At 56.9% G+C, this 23,051-nt stretch overlaps 2 protein-coding genes across 31 annotated transcripts in view; both read right to left on the bottom strand.

The window, feature by feature from the left end:
• Positions 1-199: 199 nt before the first annotated feature.
• Positions 200-13,196, bottom strand: LOC142092823 (bone morphogenetic protein 8A-like). The gene is made up of 7 exons (XM_075173340.1): positions 12,767-13,196; positions 5,442-5,634; positions 4,327-4,475; positions 3,365-3,559; positions 2,805-2,884; positions 2,315-2,425; positions 200-932 (listed from the first exon to the last, which is right to left on the bottom strand). The coding sequence occupies exons 1-7, from the start codon at positions 13,194-13,196 to the stop codon at positions 783-785; spliced, it is 1,308 nt and encodes a 435-aa protein (XP_075029441.1). The 3' UTR covers positions 200-782.
• Positions 13,197-14,924: 1,728 nt separating this feature from the next.
• The window catches only part of MACF1 (microtubule actin crosslinking factor 1), a 140,387-nt gene continuing 132,260 nt past the window's right edge, over positions 14,925-23,051 (bottom strand). For 17 of the 30 annotated variants that reach the window (XM_075173302.1, XM_075173308.1, XM_075173310.1 and 14 more), the window contains 5 exons: positions 21,904-22,021; positions 18,916-19,127; positions 18,246-18,356; positions 16,219-16,342; positions 14,925-15,846 (listed from right to left, as the gene is read on the bottom strand). In XM_075173302.1, the coding sequence (XP_075029403.1) occupies positions 15,590-15,846; positions 16,219-16,342; positions 18,246-18,356; positions 18,916-19,127; positions 21,904-22,021 (822 nt within the window). In that variant the 3' untranslated portion in view covers positions 14,925-15,589. Of the gene's footprint in view, positions 15,847-16,213; positions 16,369-18,245; positions 18,357-18,915; positions 19,128-21,903; positions 22,022-22,223; positions 22,245-22,561; positions 22,664-23,051 lie in introns of those variants that run through there. The other 13 variants (XM_075173318.1, XM_075173319.1, XM_075173321.1 and 10 more) reach the window with 4 other exon arrangements.

The raw sequence follows: 23,051 nt of genomic DNA, 5'->3' as shown, positions 1-23,051 counted from the left end.
ACATCCCGGTGAGCGCAGCCCCTGACCCTGACCTAAACCTCACATCACAACACTTGGCGGGGCTTATTTTCAAGCAAAAAGGTACAATTTTAGTCGATCCCGAGTATTTTTTTTCATTGCGAAATCCCGTCTGCCCAACAGAGCGCTGCTGTGCTGTGACATTTATTCAAAAACAAACAACAAGAGAAACTACGTGTTTACTTTCCAAACTAGGTGTTTATTTTATAACAGTGTCGTAGCTCAATATGGATATTTTTTTTTTTTCCAACTGGCTGAGTTTCGTCAACTTTAAGTAAACAGGAGCGGGTTAGTCAGCCAGCTGCTTAATTGGCTGACGGTGTTTTCATTAAGGGAATTAAAAGCGCTGGTTCGAGGTGAGTGAGTTAGACGTAGATGGCTAGAAACGGCTCAGTCCCAGAGCAACTCGGATGCCGCCTCCCTTGTCCTAATTACCCTTCAGCCCAAACTGCCTCTGCGAACGCCACAGAGCCAGCAGCGCCAGGGGAAAACACATCAGCCACGAACAAAACGGACACGTAACCAGCCACACATCCTCTCTTTCCTATATATATATATGTGTGTGTATATATGTCTGTGTCTCATTAAGTGTAGTAAGAGAATAAAAGTTATGTATTATTTACATCCACTTCTAGGAAAGGGTGGGAGGGATTTATTTTTATTATTATTAACGGACTTTGCTCTGATGCAGCCCATGAAGCTCCTCTTCCACACGCAGCAGGACCCCCCTGTCACACTGCTGGGACGGGGATGGGACCCGGCCGTCAGTGGCAGCCGCAGGATTTCACCACCATGTTGCGGTGCTTCTTGAGGATGACGTTGTTGTTGCTGTCATAGTAGAGGACGGAGGTGGCACTGAGCTTCGTGGGGGCACAGCACGCCTTGGGCACGGCCTCGGGCTTCATCAGGTGGACCTGGGGGATGGATGGAGCCCGTGAGCGCCGGTGAACGCGGCTCCGGGCAGAAAGAAAAAGCATCAAACCAGTTCTTAACTGCAAAAAGCCTGGGTGAATGGGGAGATTATTTCCAGCTTTTTGCAAAAATATTTATTCTAAACTCTGGGCAGTCCTTGCTGCAGTTTATGTTGGATCGGGGCTTGTGGCACTGCGTGGGCCAGGCAGCCCCTTCATTATTTTGGGATTTCTGGGCCCTTTTCTCACTGTAAATAGGCAAATGGCTAAAAAAAAGCGTGAGTCTCTCCTGTGTGGGTGGCGGGTGCTGGATGCTGTCGCAATAGAGATTCTCCTTCAGGGCTCAGTGCCGCCCCAAATTTAACATATTGCACTAAAATCTTAAGTACACAACACCTTTCTGAACGCAACTCTCCTTCGGCTCCTTCATCCCCTGCTCAGGACACAGGTTATCCCAGTAATTCACCGTCTGGTGCAAGCTGGGAGGCTCACAGGCTGCCGCACGCACGCAGCCCTCGCCGGCTTTACCTGACATGTGCGATTAATTTATTGCAGGGGCAGCCCAGCTCTCTTACTTCGGAAGTCCGGTGTTTTTGCTGTCAAACCCTGCTATTTGCAGCACCGGCTGGGCTGGCACGGCTCCCCGGCCGCGTTTGCCCCGGCGCTTCCCAGAAGGGGCCGGATCCGGGTGCCAGGTGATTCACATCCTGCCCAAACGGCTCCGTTTCGGGAAGCGTGTTGGGTTTAGGGGTGATGGGTGGGTGTAGGGGGGAAGGGGACCCCTCCCCGCTGCTGCCAGGATTGTGCCCGGCCCCAGACTGGCAGCTTTGTCAATGCAAAAATTAAACCCCGCCAGGCAACACCTTCAAAGGCTCGGCCGAGGACTCGGCGCTCCCTGTAATTAACCGCGAACACCGGAGCCGGTGTGACTCTGCCATTGGGAAATCAAACACTCACAGGGCAGGAAATTCCAGAAATTAAAACACCGGCTGGGATGTGGGGTGGGTTTGGGAAAAACGGGGCATTAAAGCCTTCCTGCTTAGAATATGCTGAGCCCAACGTTTGGGCGCTGAGCCACAGCGGTGCTTCGTGGGACCTCGGATGAAACCCTCGCCCACGGCTGGCGAGGAGGATGCACGGGCGACACGATGCCCTTGCCCACCAGCTGACAGGGCAGCACCCATCCAGACGTGCATGCACCCATCCAGATGTGCACGCACCCACCGATGCTTTATTGGGAGCTGGAGCTAAACTGCACCCTCCGACCTAAATACTCTCAAATCCAGCTGCGCCCAGCCCCAAACCCCTCGGGACCTGCCGGGCTCCGACCGCGACCCAAGGCCCCCAGCATCCCCCCCGGGGCCGCCGCTGCGGGTTGCGCTGACCAGGGACTGCAGGATGGCGTGGTTGGTGGCGTTCATGCAGGAGTCCAGGGGGAAGGCGCACTCCCCCTCGCAGTAGTAGGCTGAGTAACCCTGCGGGGCGATCACCCAGTCCTGCGAAAAAAAAAAAGGGTTTACACCGGTTACGCCGTGGGCTTCACCCTTTCTGCGCCCCTTCATCCATTCCCCACCTGCAAAAACAGCCCGGCCGGCTCCTTCCCGCGTGGCGGTGCCAGCAGCAAGGGTTTATTTTGATTTTTCGGACTGAGCCATGAGTTGTTTGGGGTCACCGGTGGGGTTTGGGGTTGTGGCAGTTCATGTTTGCCTTCCCAGCTCCCGGGATGGGGCTGCGGCAGCTCCCGGCTGCCCTGCGCTGCTGACGCGGCCGCAGATCGCTCCGTGGGCAGGAGAAGCCGGGCTGGGAGGGAGCCCGGGGGGAGGACGATGGGGTTCTTTTTTTTTTTTACATTTACTTCTCCCGGTAGACAAGTACCAGCCAGCCGAGGTCCTGAAAGCTGACGTAGAGCTCGTGGCGCCGGCAGACCTGCCGCCCGTCCGCGGCGTGGACATCGTCTGCGGGAGAAGGGGACAGGCAGCGTCAGCCCCGCTCCCCTCCCGCCTGGGTGGCTTCCCAGGGCCGTGACACCCTCCCGGGGCCATGACACCCTCCCGGGGCCGTGACACCCTCCCGGGGCTGTGACACCCTCCCGGGGCCGTGACACCCTCCCGGGGTGATGCCCTCCCTGGGTGGCTTCAAAACCAAGGGCAATGATGCAAAAAAGTCCAATATTCAGGTATCCCGAAAACCCCATGAAACACCGTCCCCGCGAGGGCGCCCGCCCCAGACCCCCTGCACCCCCCGAACTGCAAACAACCCCAATCCTAAAAACCCAGAGCTCTTCGCTCTGCTCCCCTGGGCTGCATTTCTGGGCCAAAATTGGGATTTCCTGGAAGACAAGGTGCTAACAAAAGGTCCCTTGATTGTGGCAATAGCAGAGCCTGTTTTGTTTTTTTTTTTTGATAGGGACCGCTTCTTGCCCCGCAGGTTCTCACCAAAAATTCCCGGCAGCTTGTTTGGATGCGGGAGGTCGTTCGTCTTCTTGGGCTGCCGCCTCCTCGGGGGCTTGGCCGCCCGCGTAACGCGCGCGGGGCTGGGGCTCGCGCGGAAAAACGTCACCATGAAAGGCTGCTTGGAGCGGGGTCCCCGGCGCCCCAGCAGCCCCGCCGAGCCCGGGTCGACGCTGTGCCCTGCAGGGACGAGACCACGCGCCGGTTTGCTCTCAGAATGAACTCATTTGGTTAAAGCAAGGAGACAACAAAAAAAAAAAAACAAAAAAAACCCAGGAAATTTGCAGCGGAGAGCTGTGGTTTCGGCATCCTGAGGGGCTGGACCCCCCCCAGGAGCTCCTGCTCTGCTGTTGTCCCCCCGGGTGGGGGTATGATGGGCTGCTCACAGGCAGTATGGCCTCATCCTGCACGGCCACCACCATGCGATGGTCACGTAGAGCGATTCAGGGAGAAAACCCAAATGAGAGCCAAGCAACTGATATACTTTTTTCCTTCGTCTCTGGGGAGGAAAGCTCAGCTGGGAGGGAAGGGGATGGACGGGGCACCAACGGCTGCGATTTCTCCCTCCATGGGAGCGGAGATGCTCTTTGTGTGCCTGCGCACCTGCGAAAGGCACCTTTGGAGCAGATTCGACCCCTTGGTGAGAAGAGGGTTAATCCTCCGGCACACACAAGGATCCCTCCAGGTAAGGAGTTCATTAAACGCTAATGGGGTTATTACAGCCCACACCAGGAGCCCCATTAGCGTCAATGCCTTTGGGAGGCTTCGCCACCAGGGCTTGCCTGCAACCCCAGCGCCGCCGACTCCTGGCGCCCGCTGTTCTCCATCACAGCTGGAAATTTAAAATCGCAGGGAGACAAACCCCCCCCCCACCGCCTTCCATGGCACCAAGAGGGCTCCAATTCCTGGGGATTTGGCCCCAAACGCTGCAGCCTGGGCAGGCTTACCATCATCCGTCTCCACGTAGAGTCGCAGCCCCAGGTTGTATTTCCGATCCACTAACCAGTGGTTGCTGGCGGCCGTGACGTCAAATACCAGCCAGCCTTCGGTCCCGGCACGCAGGTCCTGGACATCCAGCAGGAACAGGTCAGACTCCCTGTGGAAATGGGGAGGAAAAAACCCGAGCAGGTGAGTAATAGCACCCAAAGGGCACCAGCGATAATTCACGGAAATGAGTCCTCGGTGCCTGCGTCCATACAGGTCCTGGCACAGCCGGGTCAGGACGGTGGCTCCCGGCGCCTCCGGCTGTGCCGCACATGATGGTGGCACCCTGGCAGCTGCCCTGGGAAAAGCATCCTCCCAGCCCCGGCCGAAAAGCTGGGATGTGCCATCGCCCGGGAAAGCACAGGAACAGCCGGCCGCCATGGTGCTGCTGCCCTCGGCGTTTGCATGGTGGTGGGAAGGGAAAAAGCCAGGGCTGGTGCTCACTGGGGGACCCATCCCCATCCCTGTCTCTATCCCTATCATCGTGCCCCTGTACTGGGCACTGGTGAGGCCGCACCTCGAATACTGGGTTCAGTTCTGGGCCCCTCACCACAAGAAGGACATGGAGGTGCTGGAGCGTGTCCAGAGGAGGGCAACGGAGCTGGTGAAGGGCCTGGAGCACAAGTCTGATGGGGAGCGGCTGAGGGAACTGGGGGTGTTTAGTCTGGAGAAGAGGAGGCTGAGGGGAGACCTCATCGCGCTCTACAACTACCTGAAAGGAGGTTGTAGTGAGGTGGGGGTTGGTCTCTTCTCCCAAGGAACAGCGATAGGACGAGAGGAAATGGCCTCAAGTTGCGCCGGGGAGGTTTAGATTGGACATCAGGAGAAATTTCTTTACTGGAAGAGTGGTCAAGCACTGGAACAGGCTGCCCAGGGAAGTGGTGGAGTCCCCATCCCTGGGGGTATTTAAAAGACGTGTAGATGAGGCCCTTAGGGACATGGTGTAGTGGGCATGGGGGGGCTGGGTGGACGGTTGGACTTGATGATCTTAGAGGTCTTTTCCAACCTGTATGATTCTATGATTCTATGATTCTATGACTTTCATCCCCATCCCCGTCCCCGTCCCCATCCCCATCACCTGTTGGAGTGCTCGGCGGCGATCTCATAGATGCTGACGTGGAGGGTGTTGTTGGCGTGGCGGGTGACACCCCGCGCCTTGTAGATGCGAAACTCGGCGGCCGTCACCGACTCGCCCGTGGGGACCTGGGTCAGGTCGAATCTGAACTCCTTCCAGTACGGCTTCGGCGAGAAGATGTCCCGGTCCTGCTCGACTGCGGAGCAAAGGGCTCAGGGAGGGCTGTGCCGGCCCTCACCGTGCCACCAGCCACCCTGCCGGGCTGATCAGAGCCCGCAGCCCCCCGCCGAGTCCCACCGACCCGATTTGCCCCCGATTTGGGGACAAACCCCGCTGGCTCCGGTCCCCTCACCCCCCTGAGCTCTTTGCTGCTGCAAATTCCCACCTCTCCTCTCCCGAGAGTTTTAACCTTGATGTAACTCCCCCGTTTTTGCACAAACACCCCCAACTTTATTTTGCTGGAAACCCACCAGCCTCCCAGCCCTCTTTTTTTATTATTAATTAATAAAGAGCACGAACTTTATTATTAATTAATAAAGAGCTTGGTGATGGCGGGCGCACGGGGACGCTGCCCCTCGCCCTGTGGGTTAGGGGCTGCAGCCCTTTGCACTTCTCCGAAGGGTGAAAACCCACCCGAACACCCGAGCTTTGGGGGTCGGCGGAGCAGGAATTGGGGTTTTTTGCAAGCTTTCCTGGCAGCTGGTGCTCGGGGGACAAAATCTGGACAGCCCGGGGCGCGCTGGGCCATCGCCGGGCGTCACGGGTCCCCTCTCCCTGCAGGCGTCGGGCTGCTGAGATGTAAAGATTTTCAGCCTACGGGAGCTGGGGGGGGGGGGGGATTGTCAGGTCACTGCTCTGTAAAAATAAAACCTTGCTTTTTACTGAAAATACCTACTTTCTGCAGAAATCTAGTGCATGTTGGGCAAGGAAAAATCTGGTGATTTTTTTTTTTTTTATTAAGTCTATAAAGGAAAAAAAAAAAACAACCCACCATCTTTCTTTACCCCACACAGTTTTTCTAATATGTAATTATTTTCTTCTAATTGTTCTTTAAAAATATTCCAGGCTGCTATGACTGGATATAATTAAAGTGATTAAAGCTCCTCCTGCTTCAGGCACAAAAGCAATGTAACAAATCTGACCTGGTGCTTACTTTTAAAAATAAAACAAACAAATAATTAAATAAATAAAAACGCATGTTTTAAATGTAATTTTTAACCAATTCCAGGGGGAAAAAAACATTCCAAATTTAATACACCGTAAAGTTGCCATCCCTGTTTATACAGGGGACCCGATGCGTGGGGCATCTCTCCCACCCCAGCACTGAGATTTTAATTATGCACCCATGGGTTGGGTTTTTTTTTTTTCCTTCTTTTTTTTTTTTCTTTTTTTTTTTTTTTCTCCTTTTTTTTTTTTCCCTTCCCTTTTTAAAAAAACCCCACATTCCCTCCAGCTACTGGGCTCACCACAAGTTATGTTATAAAAAAAGCCCGGGGCCAGGCGGGCAGGGGCGGATGCGGAGAGTGCTTCCTGCTCCCGCGGGGAGGCTGCCCGGCCGGCGGCCAGCTGCGGGCGGGAGGATGCTGCGGGGAGCCGGATCCGGCCCCTGCACCCCCTCGGGGGGGGACACCGACCCCCCGACCCCGCTGCGGCCCCTCGGGGGCTCCCCGGCCCTTCTCTGCATTTCCATTTCTTCCACTGACCCATCGCTGATGCTTTAACGCTCCTGGGCCATTAAAGATGCTGCTGAGGCCGTCGATGCCTCATAGCTCTTGCAAAATCCTTAAATCCCCCAAAACACAACCAGAGGAATCCCCTCCTTTTTTTTTTCCCCATTGATAAACCCCCAGCAGTGTCCCCTTGGGTATTTTCGGTCACCTGGGTATTTGATGGGTCACCTCTTTGCTCCCCGGCACCAGGTGAGACCCAACCAGAGCAAATACCAGCTCAGAAATCACCGCGATCTTCACGGGCCGAGTGTCCTCGGCAAAGCGATGCTGGCCCTTCATCCAGGGAATGGTCCAGCAATGGCCCTTCATCCAGGGAATGGCCCAGCAATGGACCTTCATCCAGGGAATGGTCCAGCAATGGCCCTTCATCCAGGGAATGGCCCAGCAATGGCCCTTCATCCAGGGACGGGCAGGGGGAGTTTTGTGGCAGAGCCAAGGAGGTCACAGGGACCCAGCAACCCAGAAAAAGACCCCAGAGAGATTTTTTGGCCCAGGAGAGAGGTGAAAACCCTTGCTAAAGAAGCAGTTTGTTATGAAATCTTCCCATCTCTGTGCTGTGGAGGTGATGGAGGAGTCCGGGGCCGAAGGCAGAGGGGGGTGAGCCCAGGGACACCCGGACAGTACCTGGCCAGGAATGAGATACGCTAAAGGGGACCGCAATTAGCTGTGCACCTTGATGAACCAAATGAGCTGGACTTAATAACAAGCTGCCTAGTATTTGGGATGAGAGGCTAGGAGGAATCCTGGCTTTCTCTGCCCCTTCGTGGCGCAGAAGAGGGAACCCCCTTGGAAAGGACCAAGGGAGAAGCATCCTCTCCTGTGCCGACCCAGGGTGAGCGGGGCAGGGAGGCGACGGGGTTGGGACCGGCTGCAAACAGATGATAAGCAGGCTGGCGGAGGTTTAACATCACCGTGTTTTCTGGCAAAATTATAAACAGCTGCAAAGTGATGACCGTGCAGTGAGGGAGCGCGTGTCGCATCCCGAAAGCACCCAGCACCCTTTGCCCAGGCAGAAAAGTGGGTGCTAAAATGGTGCTGGGGGTGTGCGGGCGATGGGCCCTCCCCGGCCGGCCGGGAGCCCGTCGCGCCTGGGAACCTGCTATTGATTCGAGGCGGGTTGACTCAGCCGCACCGCCAACCCTCAATTATCTGTGGGCGGATTATCCGGATTGCGGATGAGACGCACTAAAAAAACCCAACCCAAGCTCTTTGCTCTCCTTGCCCCCTCCTTTAGCATTTACCGTCTCGCCCCTAAGAGCTGCTGCATCTTTCCCCAAAGCTGAACGCCACAACTATGCCGTGTGCTCTCCGCACCCCAAAAAAATAATAAAAAAATACTATATACGTATATAAATGGCTGTGGGGCCATGCAACCCCTGGCAGGGGATGCCCAGCTCCGGCCGGGCTGAGCCCCGCTGAGGCTCCCAGCCCCTGCGCGCTCCCACTTTCTTCCCAGAGATGGGGCGACGGGGCCGCCTGCCCTTCGTCCCGCTCCCCAGGTTATTTTTAGCTGCACTTTTTCATTGTAAACTTTCTCTGTTTCTATAAACTGTGCATCAGTCGTAATTACTGGTCCTGGCTGCTCCCAATGCTCCCCATGATCATTTCAGACACTAAATTAAAAGGAAATGCCAGGATATTCAACCACATCAAGTGCTCTGAATCCTAAAATAGGTTTAAAGGAGATGCAAGGAAGATATTATCCTTCACTTGCAAGCAGGAAAAAATACGCTCTGGAGGCTTTCCGAAGCGGGGAGAGATTTAGGAGTAATCCCAAGTGCTGCGAAATGCAGCCCAGCCTCTGCCAGGCTCCCACTTTGTCTCACAAGCGCTTCCTCCACCCTCCCAGGATGAACATCGGGAGCCGCAGGACACGGGGCTCAGCACCGGGCACCCCCAGCCCGGCTGCATGTGGCTGTGAGGCCGCCCTGGCCCCCGCCTGCATCCCCCCCCGCTGCCCCAGCCCTCCCAACGGCCAGCCGGGCGCCCGCTGCCGCAGGTGGACCCCAGGGGATTCCATTTGCAAAGCTTTTCCCATTAAAAACACGCACGGCGGGTGCGTACAGAGCACCGACACCTCTGCTGCTGCGCGTCCCTCGGCTGCGCCGGGTTTTCTGGCAGAGCCGCCGTGGATGCCCAGTGAAGGAGGCACAAACGGCTGCGAAATGAAGTCAGAAGTGGGAAAATCTTGACCCCGCTGCTGACAGCAGTTGGATTTTGGTGGTAATTGTGTGGGGGCGAAGGCGAGCGCCTGCACGGGCGCCGAGGCTGGCAGCAGGCGATGCTCTGCCAGCGCGGGGAGCAGCTCACCCCAACTCCCTGGCTAAATTAAAGAGGTTGCTGTGAGCTCCCACCCCGCACTAATGGCTCCTTGCAGCGCCCGGGGCACTGCATCTATTTTTTTGCAAAGGTGGCAGCGAGCGCTGCCCTGCCTTCCTCCCCCAGCGCTCCCCGGGAAGCAAATCCGGTGAAGCCAGGGTTTGCCAGAACGATGCCCGGCCGCGGGCAGAGCTGCCTCCCTGCTGCATCCGAAACAGCCGCGGGGGGAGTCCGGCCACAGGCCGGGGCAGCGGCAGAGCCGGGGAGGGAAAGGGAGGACGCGCGTGTTGTGGTGCCGACGGGCGGTCGCGGGGGGCTCGGGCACGTTGCAGCACTGCAGGCCTCCTCCTCGCCTTCCCGTTACAAACCTCTCTGCTCCGTGATTATACCCTGCGTGCAACCGTGACTCACAGCTGGTGGCTCAGCCCTGGCCGAGAAGAAATCTCAAAGCCCATCCTTACCCCAGGCTTAAAAATACAACCCACCTGACTCCTTCAGTTAGCGCACAGAAATAGCACGGGTCAGGCTTATATGAAGTGTTTTATCTTCGCGCCGAGAGGCAGCGAGCAGGACGGGACGGGTGGATCCATCATCACCAAACCCAACCGAAGGTGCCCGGTGGCCGCCCATCGCCTGGAGGCCCTCGCTGCCCCCGGCCCCAGGCCAGCAGGCAGGCAGGGTGCTCTGCCCGCCCAAACCGGGACGTGTTTGTGCGCCGGGGAGGTTTGTCATTTCCCCTTCCCAGGAAAAAGGTGTGCCGTTGGGAGCCGCGCTCCGGCCCGGCTCACACAGGGCTACGCGGGGTGGCTGGGAGCAAAGAGGTCCAAGTGCCCAATGGAGCACCGACTTACCCCATTTGCATGCCCCATCAGGGTAATTGTGCAGCAAATTATGCATGCAAATGAAAGCTAGCCTTCTCCCACAAAAATTTATTTAATTAACATGAAGGGGCTGACGAAGCCGCAGAAATCAAAGCCATTCAAATTGAAGGCTGGAACTGTGTTCCCCAACTCTCCCTGCTGCTCCAGGAGCACCGGGAAGGGGAGCGGCGCCAGCACCCCTGTGCCAGCACCCCTGCACCAGCACCCTGTGCCAGCACCCCTGCACCAGCACCCTGTGCCAGTACCACCGACGCCTCCCGGGCAGCTCCCCAGCTCCCCCAAACATCCCACCCTGGCTGTCATCAAACCTGGCCATTTCAAAGCACTTTTTGGTGCTTGTGTGGTCTTGAGTGTTGAAGGAGCTGGGATTTGGCATCCCAGCATCACCTCCCTCGGTTCTGGCTTCCCCAGGACGCTGAGCACCCACAGCCCCAAGGGCTTTAGATGGGAGTTGGGTGCTGGGTGCCTGCTCCCATGTGCACCCCCAACCACTGCCCGGCGCAGGAGGGTCTTGGGAGACGCCTCCACGGCCCTCCCTCACCCATACCTCCTCCCCAGGGTGCAGGTTCCCTCCCTGCCTGGGCTCCCCGGGGAGGGTTTCTCCCCATGCTCAGAGCACTGGCTGGGGGGGACCCTGTGCAGGGCCTGGAGGGGTGCAGGGGAGGAAAGGGGCCCTGGCTGCTCCTCGGCGGTGCCATGGTGAGGCACCTTCCCGTTGCACACCCTTTGGCACACCGCGGTGCAGCCGCCGAATCCAGCTTTGCTCTGGGGAGGCATCCCCGAGCCCAGGACACCAGCCACGTCTGCGGCTCGTGGGCCAGGACACCGCTCCCTGCTATCACCTCCCTGCCCCGCACCTCGTCCCCTGGCCTTTGCGCAAATGCTCCCCAAAAGCCTTGTGCTTGGCCCGGGCAGGGACGCCCAAACACCCCTTAAAGCAATGAGCAAAGGCAGGGAAAAGCTCCGTATCCGAATGCCTGCTGTGCTCATCCTGCTGGGTTCAGGCCACCCCAGTGCCTGCCCTCCTGAGGGGACCCCTCGTGCCCCAAGTGCTCGTGGCCCCCGCTGATGCTGGCTGGAAATAGCTCTGCTTTCGCTGCCGCTCACGCAACCGCCTGGAAATAGGACGGTGGCTGGAGCCTGGCATTGCTCAGTAACCAGCTGGACGGGATTCCAGCAATAATTAGCAACCTTGAGGATTTTATTTTGAACCGTGATTCAGTGTCCCACCGCAGGTAATTCGGTCCACCCTGCTGCTGGCACGAGAGCTGCTGTCCTGCCTGCGTGCCCCGCTGGCTCTGCGGCCAGTTCGCGTGTGTCCACCGAAATGGGGAGTGCAGGGTGGGCGGCGTGGCTCCCTCGAGCAGGATGAGCTTGCCTCATCCCACGGTGGTTTCCAGCCCCTCTCCGCTGTGTTACGATGGAGAGAGCGTTCGGGGGAAGCAGCCCAGTTCATTGCAACTTGGGGACAAGCTTCAGTTGACCCAGCTTGCTCCCAGCCTCCGGCCCTCAGCCCACCCTCGCTGCATGACTTTCCCCTTCTCCACCTCCACTTTTTTAAGTGGAGCTGGGTTTCACACGCAGCCGGCCAGGGACTGCGGCAGCTCTCTCCCAGCACCCAGGGTGCAGCCCCATGGCCACCGCGTCCCTCAGCTGCTCTCCCGCTGTTCTTAAGCCCAGCCCTGTGCAAAAGAGGCTTTTCTGAGCAGGGGCACACTGAGGAAGCACCCCGGGACCGAGGGATGCTCGGAGCCGTCGGTACAGCAGCTATGGTCCCCTGCCCGCAGCCAGGGGTTTGCTCCGCGGGGTTTGGGTCGGGGTCGGTTCAGCAGCCCGGGCTGGGCTGGCAGCGGGGCTCCGTGCCGTGCCCAGCCCCGGCAGTGCGGCCACCGCAGCCCCGTGCACCCCGTCCCGCCGTGCGGGGCTCCCTGGTGCCCCCCGGTGCCTCCCCGGCGCTGCGGGCGGCAACGCCGAGCGCCCCGGGGCGATGCGCTGCCCTGTGCGGGGCTCGGCCGCCGCCTCCGCGCCCGGTGCTCCCGAGACCGCCCGGTCCTGCCCGTGCGACCCGGTCCTCCCGCAGGCTCCGGTCCTGCCCGTGCGCCCTGGTCTGCTCCGGTCCCCCCGGTCCCTCCGTGCGCCCCGGTCCCTCCGGTCCTGCCCAAGCCGTCTGGATCCTGCCCGTGCACCCCGGTCCCCCTGCAGGCTCCGGTCCCTCCGGTGCGCCCCGGTCCTGCCAAAGCCGCCTAGATCCTGTCCGCACGCCTCGGTCCCCCCGCAGGCTCCGGTCCCCCCGGTGCGCCCCGGTCTCCCCGGTGCGCCCCAGTCCCCCGGCACGCCCCGGTGCCCCCGCACGCCCCGGTCCCCCCGGTGCCCCCGCACGGCCCGGTGCCGCGCTCACCCATGTTGACGAGACTGACGACGGTGTCGGCGCGGCTGACGACGCTGCCGGGCGGGGGGCTCTGGGTGCTGAGCCCGGTGAGCACCGGCCGCGAGACCGCCGCCTCCTCCTCCTCCTCCTCCGCCTCCTCCTCGCCGGCCACGGCGTGGTAGAGGTCGAGCATGAAGAGCGGCGCGGCGGCGGCGGGGGCGCGGGTGGCGGCGGGGGTCCGCGGCCGCGGCCGGCCGGGCAGCCCCAGCACGGCCAGGATCTCCCGCTGCACGTCGCGCCGTTCCCCGCCGCTCAACCGCCGCTGGAGGAAACCGGCGGCGTGGAGGCGGCGGCGGAGGACGCTGCCGCTGCCCAGCTGGCACAGCACCGCCGCCGCCCAGAGCAGCGCCAGGGCCCCCAGCGGCCCCCGGCCCGCCGCCGCCCCGCGCCCCGGCCCCATGGCACCGCCGCCGCCCCGGCCCCCCCCCCCCGCCCGCACGGTGCGGTGCGGTGCGGCACGGCCCCGGGCACGGGCACGGTCCCGGCCCCGGCCCCGGCCCCGGCCCCGGCCCGCCCCGGCGGGGCGAGGGAAAGGGACGGTCCCGCCAGCGGCGCCGCCCCGGCCACGGCTCCGGGACGCTCCGGCCCTCCCCGCCCGGCGGCCCCGGGGAACGGGGCGCATCGCTGGGCACGCGAGCCCGTGGGCAGCCATCCCTAGGGATGCTCACCCTCGTGAGCACCCAAACCCATGAACACCCGAACCCGTGGGCAGCCATCCCTAGGGATGCTCACCCTCGTGAGCACCCAAACCCATGAACACCCGAACCCGTGGGCAGCCATCCCTAGGGATGCTCACCCTCGTGGGCACCCAAACCCATGAACACCCGAACCCGTGGGCAGCCATCCCTAAGAATGCTCACCCTCGTGGGCATCCGCCCCTGCGGATGCTCATCCTTGTGGGGAACCAAACCTATGGGCACCCACCCCCATTGACACCCAAACCCATGGGCATCCACCCCTATGGATGCTCACCCCTGTGGCCACCCAAACCCATGGGCACCCAACCTGTGCGTCCACCCTTACAGGCACCCACTTCAGCAGCACCCATCCCCACGGGCACCCCCCGCTTTGGATACTCACCCTGTGCACCCTCCCCTATGGACACTCACCCCCACGGACACTGACCTCACTGAGCACCCACCTCACCAACACCCAACCCCACCATGCACGCACCTCACCAGGTGCTCCCACTGGCAACCACCCACTCCAACAGGTACCCTCATCGGTCAGCATCCTCACCAGTGGGCACCCACCTCGCCAGCGGGTACCCACACCACCGAGCACCCTTGCCAGCACCCACCCACCCACCCGGGCCTTTTAATTTTGGGGCTGTGGGTCCCTGCTCCGTTCTGCAAGGAAACGGGTGTGCAGACACCCCGTGGCTGGCACAGCCATCGCCTCCCCGCACGGGACAAACAGCTCCAGCTCTCATACTTAAAAAGCTAAGACTGTGGAATAAAGTAGGAGGCAAGGTTGTTTATTACCGCAAGCAATTTTAATACAAAAATGTGTCTGGTTTTTAAACAATTCATTGGTAGAGCTTCAGTTTTGCCTCAATTTAAACCAATTGAGAGAATCACACAGCAACACGGTCAGAGCCGGAGAGGAACAATATTCAATAAATACAGGAGCTCCGGAGAGCCCTCTCCCCCGGCCCGTCTCCTGGTCACTTGGTCAGTTTGATTTTATTACAAAGAAAAAAGTAGCGTACAAAAGCGAGACAGGACTTGTAGCAAGTGTGCTGGTGAGACTCATTTCAAGGACAAGCAACTGTGCGTGTAAGTCCAGATTTCATCTAGGAGCAGAGGTCACATCAATCTCAGCCTGGTTGGAAGTGGAATGACCAGTTAAATAATAAATAGGAAAAAGAGATGCAGATAAATAGCGATTCTGTAAGGAACATCTTGGGTCGGGCTCTTAGGCCATCAATCCAGAAGAATCCTCTAATTTGTAGGACCCGCCACCGCTAAGGGATGTATCTGAGTGATCCAGACCTGCAATCTTACCAGCGTGCTCTCCTCTGGCCAGCTTCAGCGTGAACCCCCTCCCCAAACCCATCACCATGTGTTTGTTCTTTAAAAAACGAAGTTGTCGGGACAGTATTTTCAAGACAGCAATTGTCATGACCTTCGCTGTAGTGTGTGCAAATTTTATTAAGTCAAACTCCGCTTTCTTCAGGTAAAACCACATAGCTTTAAAAAAATGGAAACATAAGCCCCAAGTCCCCTCACCTCATGTTTCTCTGGTTGAGGTATCTGTGATTTACAAAAAGAGAGTTCCTTGAACACTGTAGGATTCAGGTCTTTGTTTTTAAATATAATTTACCTTGCTGAGACAGCAAGTTAAGTTTATAAAGTTGCATTTAGGAAACAATCCTAAAAGATAAAGCAGGTTCGCACCCTGCACCGCGCAGAAATCCTATTTATATTTTAGTTTTTCTTTACACTTTCACATCTTGACCTTTTTTTGCTTCCTTTTTTTTTTTTTCTTTTTCTTTTTCTTTTTTTTTTTTTTTCTTTCTCTCCCACATTTCAGTTTTCCAGGCCCCTCTCTGAACAGGGGTCACCGAGAGGCAATTTTTATCTACATAAATATTCACATGAAAATAGTAACTTACAAAAAAGGAAAAAAAAAAAAAACCAAATAAGGCAGCTTCATAACACAACTTTCTTTTACACTTTTAACAATATAGTTTCTCCCATTTAGAATAAATATACATCCAATGTACGTAGCAGGGTTAAAAATTGGACACAGGTTGGGTTTTCTTTCTTTCAGGAGGGCGTGGGTACAGTATTATCTTTTAGGGCCTGGAGTTTTTGGGGTGGCAGTGGTTGTTTTCTTGGACATGGTCGGGATTTTGGAGGGTTTGGCCATCCCCCGGCGCGAGCCGCCCTGCCCGCCGGCCACGCTGCTCTCCGAAGTGTCCGAGCACGCCGACTGCGTTTCCAGCAGGTCAAAATCGGAGGCGTCGCTTCCCCGCCGGCTGCTGGCCCGGCTGCCCGTGCGGCTCCCGGCGCGGCTGGTGGGACGACTGGCTGTTTTTTTAGGATCTGCAAGGGGAGCCGAGAGCGCCGTCAACAAGGGGGAGGAGGAGGAGGAGGAGGAGGTTTCCTCCCCATCCCCGGACTGACCAGCACCCAAATCCCCAGCACCGCTGCGGCTGCTTTCAACCACCCACCCCGCACCCTGAAACGGGGGGTTCAGCACCAGGACTGATTCGTTCCCGAGCTTTTAACGAAGCCGCAGCGAGCCCTCGCGCTGGGAAACGGCTGCAGCGTCCCCTCTCCCAGGACACAGCGGTGGGCATCAGCCTCCCCACCTCGCTGCGGGCTCCCGAAATATTTAATACTTTCTCTGCCCATTAAAGCAACCAAGTAGGAAGAGCAGCAGCAGGAGTTTTTTGGTCTTTGCACCTAACGTACCTGCCCGACTGGTTTTGGCACCTGTGGAGACTGGTGAGGAGCTGTTACTGGTGTCCCCAGCCAGGGAGGTTCGGCTGGAGTGGAAGGTGGGTCGCTTCAGCTTGCTGCCCGCGGAGGGGGTCACCTTGGGAAGAAGCACACAGGGAGCATCTTTTAGCTGTCACCTGGGCCGTGAGGGGCCAAGATCACGTCCGAGATCAGCACCTCGGCAAAAGGATTCTGACATTTAAGAAACACCCATCTTAATGGTCCAGGAGAACACAAGCTGTCGTTTCAGCAGCGGTTAATAAAAAAAGAAAAAAGCCTGGATCTTGACAATTTGGAGGGCAACAGCAGTTTGTGCGCTGCAAGCTGCTTCCACTATTTGTTGGAAAAAAAAAATAAAAGCAAAGCTGCTCTCCATCCGGAGGATGACAGCATCACCTGGGCTCAAGAGCTCCTCAAAGAGAAAGTGAAATCTTGTTAAAAAAAAAAAAAAAAAAAAAAGGTATTTTAGCATCTAAGCAGCTCAGGACCATTTTGGAAGGTCAAATACAACGCAGCGACTTAAGAAACGCATCCCGTAGTCGGGAGGCATCAGCGCGGTGCGATGCTGTGAGGCGGAGGGACGTCGCCCCGGTGCTGGTGCCCCGGGCAGCTCCGTGCACCCACCACCCAAGGTGACAAATTTGCGAGGCACCAGCGATGAACAGGGACACAAAACACAGCTTCGGCCGCATCCTGAAACGGTGCTTTCCCTGACCTTTAAGATGTTGCAAATGCAGACGGAGGGGGGTGAAAAAGCAGCACAACAGGCAGCTCTGCTCCCGCCGCTGCGGAAGAAAGCGAAGGGGTGAAGGGGAAGGTGCCGGCAGGGTGAGGGCACCTGGATCCAGCTGGAAAGGGCAGCTCCAGTTTCTAGCACCAACCAAAGCTCTGGGTTTGGGGCAGCGCTGCAGGAAAGCGCCTGCCCGTGGTGTCCCCGGTCCCCCGGGGCTTGGGGAAGCACCGCTGGGCTGCAGGGACGGCTCCAGCCCAGCTGCACCCCTGGAGAGATGAACATTAGTACCCCAGGGCATTTCCCAAGGAGCTTTAAAGCAAGAGCTGGAGAGGTTTCCTTCCACCCCCTGTGATTTCATGGCTTTTGGGAAACTTAGAAATCTTGAAATGTCATGAAACTGGAGCTGCGGCGGGGGAGAGGGGCAGCCGAGGGAATTAAAATCCATTAACACGTGATTGCGGAGGTACCATTTTCATCATCAGAGATTCCGATTCTCGTCCTTGATCCTATTTTATAAACAAGTTAACAGCAGCAAAGCAGGCAATTTAGGGCAATTGGGGAAGTGCTCCTGACCTTCTGATGATTTAAAAATCATTCCTTTTCTGCGTGAAAGCACCGCCGAGCAAGACGCGGTTATCTTGCCAGCGCACACCAGCACTCGGTGAATCACCGAGATCTACCAGGTATTTCTCATCACCGACTCACAAGGTCAGGAAAGTCCACGAGGAGGCTGAAACTTTAGGGAGCTCAAAGTCTCAGCCCGAATTCATCCTCCTGGAAGCATCAAGCCGGTGAAGGTGCCGGACACACCACACGTGCTTCAACACGGTGATAAATACAAGCGCTTCATAAAAATGAAGGCGATGTGGTTACTGTGCATGCGCTGTAGCTGATTTTCAAGTCTCAACTCGGTTGCTGGATTTCAATTTTTGAAAGCCAAACAGGGCTGCTTTTCAATGCTTAAAAGCTATTAAAGCTTGGAAAATGTCTTTCTTTTTAAAGCACAAGAGGATAAACGTCGCTCTCTTGGTTTGAAAGCAGGTAAATGGGAATCGCAAGCAGTTGTGCTTTATTCTAAAGTCGATGTTTTATTTAATCCGAGTTAGAAACCCATGAAAAACCGCTAACAGTCGGAGCGTTAGCGGTGCTAACAAGCGCTGCTCTACCACAGGGAAAGCGTTAAAACAGGCAAGGGAGCAGGACTTCTCCGTGCCAGCGGCACTCCGGCCTGTCAGCAGGTCCTCGGGGCTGCGAGACCATACTCTACCTCGGCGCTCGAGAGCTGGAAGTCGGAATAATCGAATCCCCTCAGGGGGGTGCCCGCTTTACTGTTTATCAACCAGGGTTTGTCATAACATCGAGAGAAGTGATGTGGAGTCTGTGAAATGGAAAATCCAAGGAGGGGGGGGAGAGGTGGAAGTGAGTGAAAAAAAAAAAAAAAAAGGAACGGAAAAGTATCTGGAATGGGGGGAAACGGCACTAAAATGACACAAGAACCAAACAGGAAATATATAAATTAAAATAAAGGGAAAAAACCCAAACAGATGATGAAATAAAACACGCATGGGTGGACGATGTCGTGGGAAAGGAGAGACGATGGGCGATGGCTTCTTCCTGCGCGCCGGCCGGACACCACGGCTGCGGCACAGCCCTGCCTCGGGAGCCTTCGGCTGCACGGCGAGAGCCGGGGACCCTTCTGCGGAGCCGTGAGCGCCCAGCTGGGGCTGAAAACCTCTCCGGCACCATCCCACCCCACCCATCCCGCGTTCTTCCTGCAGCCACCACCACGGACATCCTCCAGAGACCACAGTAACCACCAAGCCCCTGATGCCCAACCTTCCTCCTCCTCCTGCAGCTCCTCATCTCACCAGGACGGGTTTGGAGGCCACCAGTTTCTAAAGGAGAGGAAAGAGGAAGGCTTCACGCGCGAACCCCACCTTGGCTCCGCTGGCCGGCGTTGCGGGAGAGGAGGGCATGGAGGCGCAGCTGTGGTTGCTCTGGCTGGCACTGGAACTGGATCGCGTCGGGGAGGCTGCCCGGGAGGATGGTTTTGATCTTCGGCCTCGCGATCGGAACGGTGTCATTCCTTGGGAGGCTCCCTCCGGCAAGATGAATTTCTCTCGGAGTTCAAGGTTGGTCCGTCCTCGTGCTGGAAGGGGACAAAGGAGAGGAGACCTGAGGTTCGCGTGAACCCGACATCGTTACCGGGGCTCAGGAGGCTCCGGGGGTCAGAGCCCGCGTCCTTGCGATGTCTCCCAAAGCCCATCTCCGAGGGCGAGCGGACGGCAGCGAGACCACCCCAGCTCTCTTGCCCTAGGCACCTCCTGCCATGCATCAGCTCTTTGAGAAATTGTCCGACTAAAAGCTGCCTGAGGCCCAGGAATTCAGACTGGATGCTCTATTATTCTCTCGTGTCTTGGGGAAAGCGACCCTGATGGCCTTTAAACACGGCGTGTTACAACAGCGGCCGATGTAATCTTTAAAGTGGCTTAAAAAGAGTAAGAGCAGCTTTGAAGGGTTGTGATTCTGCTCTCTCACAGCTCTGGGCAGCTCTTCACCAATTTTGGGGGAGAGGTAAAAGAGAAGTGACCACCACCCATTAAAAGCCAACTTTAAAATTTTCATCCAAACGCCCCGAAGAGCTGGAGGGCTCCCCTTCGACAAGCAAGGGGCAACCAAGCAGGGAGAAGGTCTGTGGACTTCAGCTCCTGGGCCAGCTGACCGCACCAACATATTTCATGCTCACGGTGTTCAGAGAGCAAGGGCATGACTGAGCCTTACGGGACACGGGAGCGATTTTAGAGTCGATGCATTATGGACCAGAAAGCCAAGGAAGCAATTGCAGAAGGGAAGCACCACGCTGAGGTAACCAAGGGATGGAAATAACCTTGATGTCAGTGCTCTAAAACATCTGCTGCAACGCGTGAACGGGGGAGGCTGGAGGAGCAGGAAAACCCTGAAGGTTCCCCAAAGCAAGCGGCACACGCTGTAAATCATCCTGCTTTCAGCAACAGCCGTTAGGCAGCAGGAGGAAGGAATGGTTAGGCAGCAGCTTGAAGAAGACATATCTGAAGCAGTTAACATCTCCGAGACCCCAGCGAGACGGGGACATCTGGAGTACAGACCTAAGCTCTCCAAAATACGCAGCCTCGATGCACTTTGTTCCCGGCCATCCCCCTTGCTAACCGCAGACTCATAGAATGGTTTGGGTTGGAAGGGACCTCTAAAGCTCATCCAGTCCAACCCCCTGCCGTGGGCAGGGACATCTCCAACCAGACCAGGTTGCTCAGAGCCCCGTCCAACCTGACCTTGAATGTTTCCAGGGATGGGGAATCTACCACCTCTCTGGGCAACCTCTGCCAGGGTTTCACCACCCTCATCATAAAAATTTCTCCCTTATATCTAGTCTAAATCTCCCTCTGTTAGTTTAAAACTATTCCCCCTTGTCCTGTCACAACAGGCCCTGCTAAAAAGTTTCTCCCCATCTTTCCTGTAGGCCCCCTTTAAGCACTGAAAGGCCGCAATAAGGTCTCCCCGGAGCCTTCTCTTCTCCAGGCTGAACAACCCCAACTCCCTCAGCCTTTCCTCATAGGAGAAGAAAGGCTTCTGATCCATCTGATCATTGTCGTGGCCTCCTCTGGACCCGCTCCAACAGGTCCCTGTCTCTCCTGTGCTGAGGCCCCCCGAGCTGGACGCAGCCCTGCAGGGGGGGTCTCACCAGAGCAGAGTGGAGGGGCAGAATCCCCTCCCTCGACCCCCTGGCCACGCTGCTGGTGATGCAGCCCAGGATGGGGTTGGCCTTCTGGGCTGTGAGCGCACATTGCCGGCTCGTGTCCAGCTTTTCGTCCACCAGCACCCCCAGTCCTTCTCGGCAGGGCTGCTCTCCATCCCTTCACCCCCCAGGCTGGGCTGATACCGGGGGCTGCCCCGACCCAGGTGCAGGACCCTGCACTTGGCCTTGTTGAACCTCATGAGGTTCACACGGGCCCACTTCTCCAGCTTGTCCAGGTCCCTCCGGATGGCATCCCGTCCCTTGGGAGTGCCACCCGCACCACTCAGCTCGGTGTCATCTGCAAACTTGCTGAGGGTGCACTCGATCCCACTCTCTGTGTCACTGACGAAGATATTAAACAGTACTGGTCCCAGTACGGACCCCTGAGGGACACCTCTTGTCACCGATCTCCATCTGGACATTGAGCCATTGACCACTGCCCTCTGCATGCGACCAACCAACCGATTCCTCATTCACCGAAGTGGATCCTTCTCTGTCCCCTGGTCACGGCTCTTGGCTGGTCGCAGCAGAGCATCGCTTCCAGCCCAACAGCTCTGACCACGATAAAACCTCAAGACTGAAGATTTTGGAAAGGTCGCCCACGGTACGCGATCCTGGTCTGCATTATCCCAACCATCCCTTCCAAACGTGTCCCACCAAACCAGCTCCAGCAAACACGGCTCAGCCCTAAAAACCCAAGACCAAGGTGGTTCTTCCCTTCTAACGGAATTTACCATCTCCTGGCTTTGAACCTTTTGAATTCTTTCAGGTCACCTTTACAAAGTTTACTCCACCAGCCACAGAGCCACACGTACGCACCGACCGCTCCAAAGGGAAGCCGAGACCCCCAGCGTGGCAATGCAGCTCCGCTCGCTGGGGTCGTAAAAACAAGAAACACAACCCTTCCCTCTTCTCCTCCCAAGACACCTGGCTAAACGCTGCGAGATTTGCTGCAGTATCACCAAATCTCATGATTTTAAAGTTCTGTGGTTTGCTTTGGATCCGTTTTCTCCAGCTCCCGCCTGTTACTTGGATAACCCAGACCCGCTCCTCTGGTACGTCTGGCCATTCCCAGTCACAGCAGACAAGTTCGCAAACTCCCCTTTACTGGGCGAGAAGACCCTGGTTGTGTAAAACCCAGGAATTGCCTTACCTCTGCAAGGATCATTCTTCACTAAAAATTCATCCAGGGCCATCCATCCTCCACCGACACGAACCATGACCGTGCTCCGCAGGATACGGACCAGCCGCAGCTGCTGGGAATCGCCGAACTGCGGAGCCAAGAAACAGTTCAGACAAGGGGGACACAACAAGGGACACTCGGCTCCTTCCCCAGCAGGCTGCACCAAATGCTTTTCTTGATCTATTGAATACTTCGAAGGTTTCTCCAGATAGGTTCTTCTGGAGCAAGTGCAGGCTAGTACCAATTGACAGGAGTTTTTCTGCTGCATGGTTTTAAGGTGATGAAACTATCCAAATCCTTTAGTTTTAAAGCTGGAAAGAGAATTTTTTAAAGCAGCAAATGAGAATTTGGAATTTGGTCTTTGGATGGGTTTTCTTAGCCAGAATTGTAGTTTTTCCTTTTATTATGAAGGAAATAGAGGCTGGCAATGCAATGACCCTCCTGGTACAGCCCTCGTGGAAAAGAGCCGGCTGATTCAGATCACTGAGTGCCCGTGAATCAGCGAGGCAAGCAGTGCTGCGTCACCGCTGAGCGAGAAACCTCTTATCATCAAGTCTGAAGTCCAGGGATTTCACCGAGCCTCAGACTTGACCCCACCAGCCAGAAAGCCCCCGCCGCAGAGATCACCCAGTGAGGATGTTTCGGTGAGTGCAGAGTGATGGGAATCCAGGCAGGAATCCCGCAGCAATGTTGATTAGTGATTGCAATGTTCATTAGTGATTTTAAACACCTGCGATTTCAAACAAGTGCACCCTGAATCAGAAGCATGTGTCTGTTTTTCAAAGCTCCCTAAATCTCCCAGACAGCCAAGCCCAGGCTCCTGGTTGCCCTCTGCAAGGGGCCGGCGGCAGAGCCGGTGCGGGACACCGGGAGCTTTGCTCGGATGTAGCAGCTCTGCATCCAGGTCTACAGAGCACCTGCTGTGATGAGAAGATAGAGGAACCAGCCTTTGAGAGCAAGACCTTCTTCAGAATGATTAAAAAAAGAAGAAAAAAAAAAAGTAGCAACATGTTCCTGGGTGGCTAACAATGCAAAAACCGAGAGCTTAAATGAAAAGGGAGAGCGCAAAGCCACGCTGAGATGGGTCACGGCCGGCAGAGGGGCAGGAGGTAACAGCA

The sequence above is a fragment of the Calonectris borealis genome, chromosome 25, assembly GCF_964195595.1.
Source record: "Calonectris borealis chromosome 25, bCalBor7.hap1.2, whole genome shotgun sequence".
Classification (NCBI taxonomy): Eukaryota; Metazoa; Chordata; class Aves; order Procellariiformes; family Procellariidae; genus Calonectris; species Calonectris borealis.
This window is presented reverse-complemented; position numbering and strand designations above follow the sequence as displayed.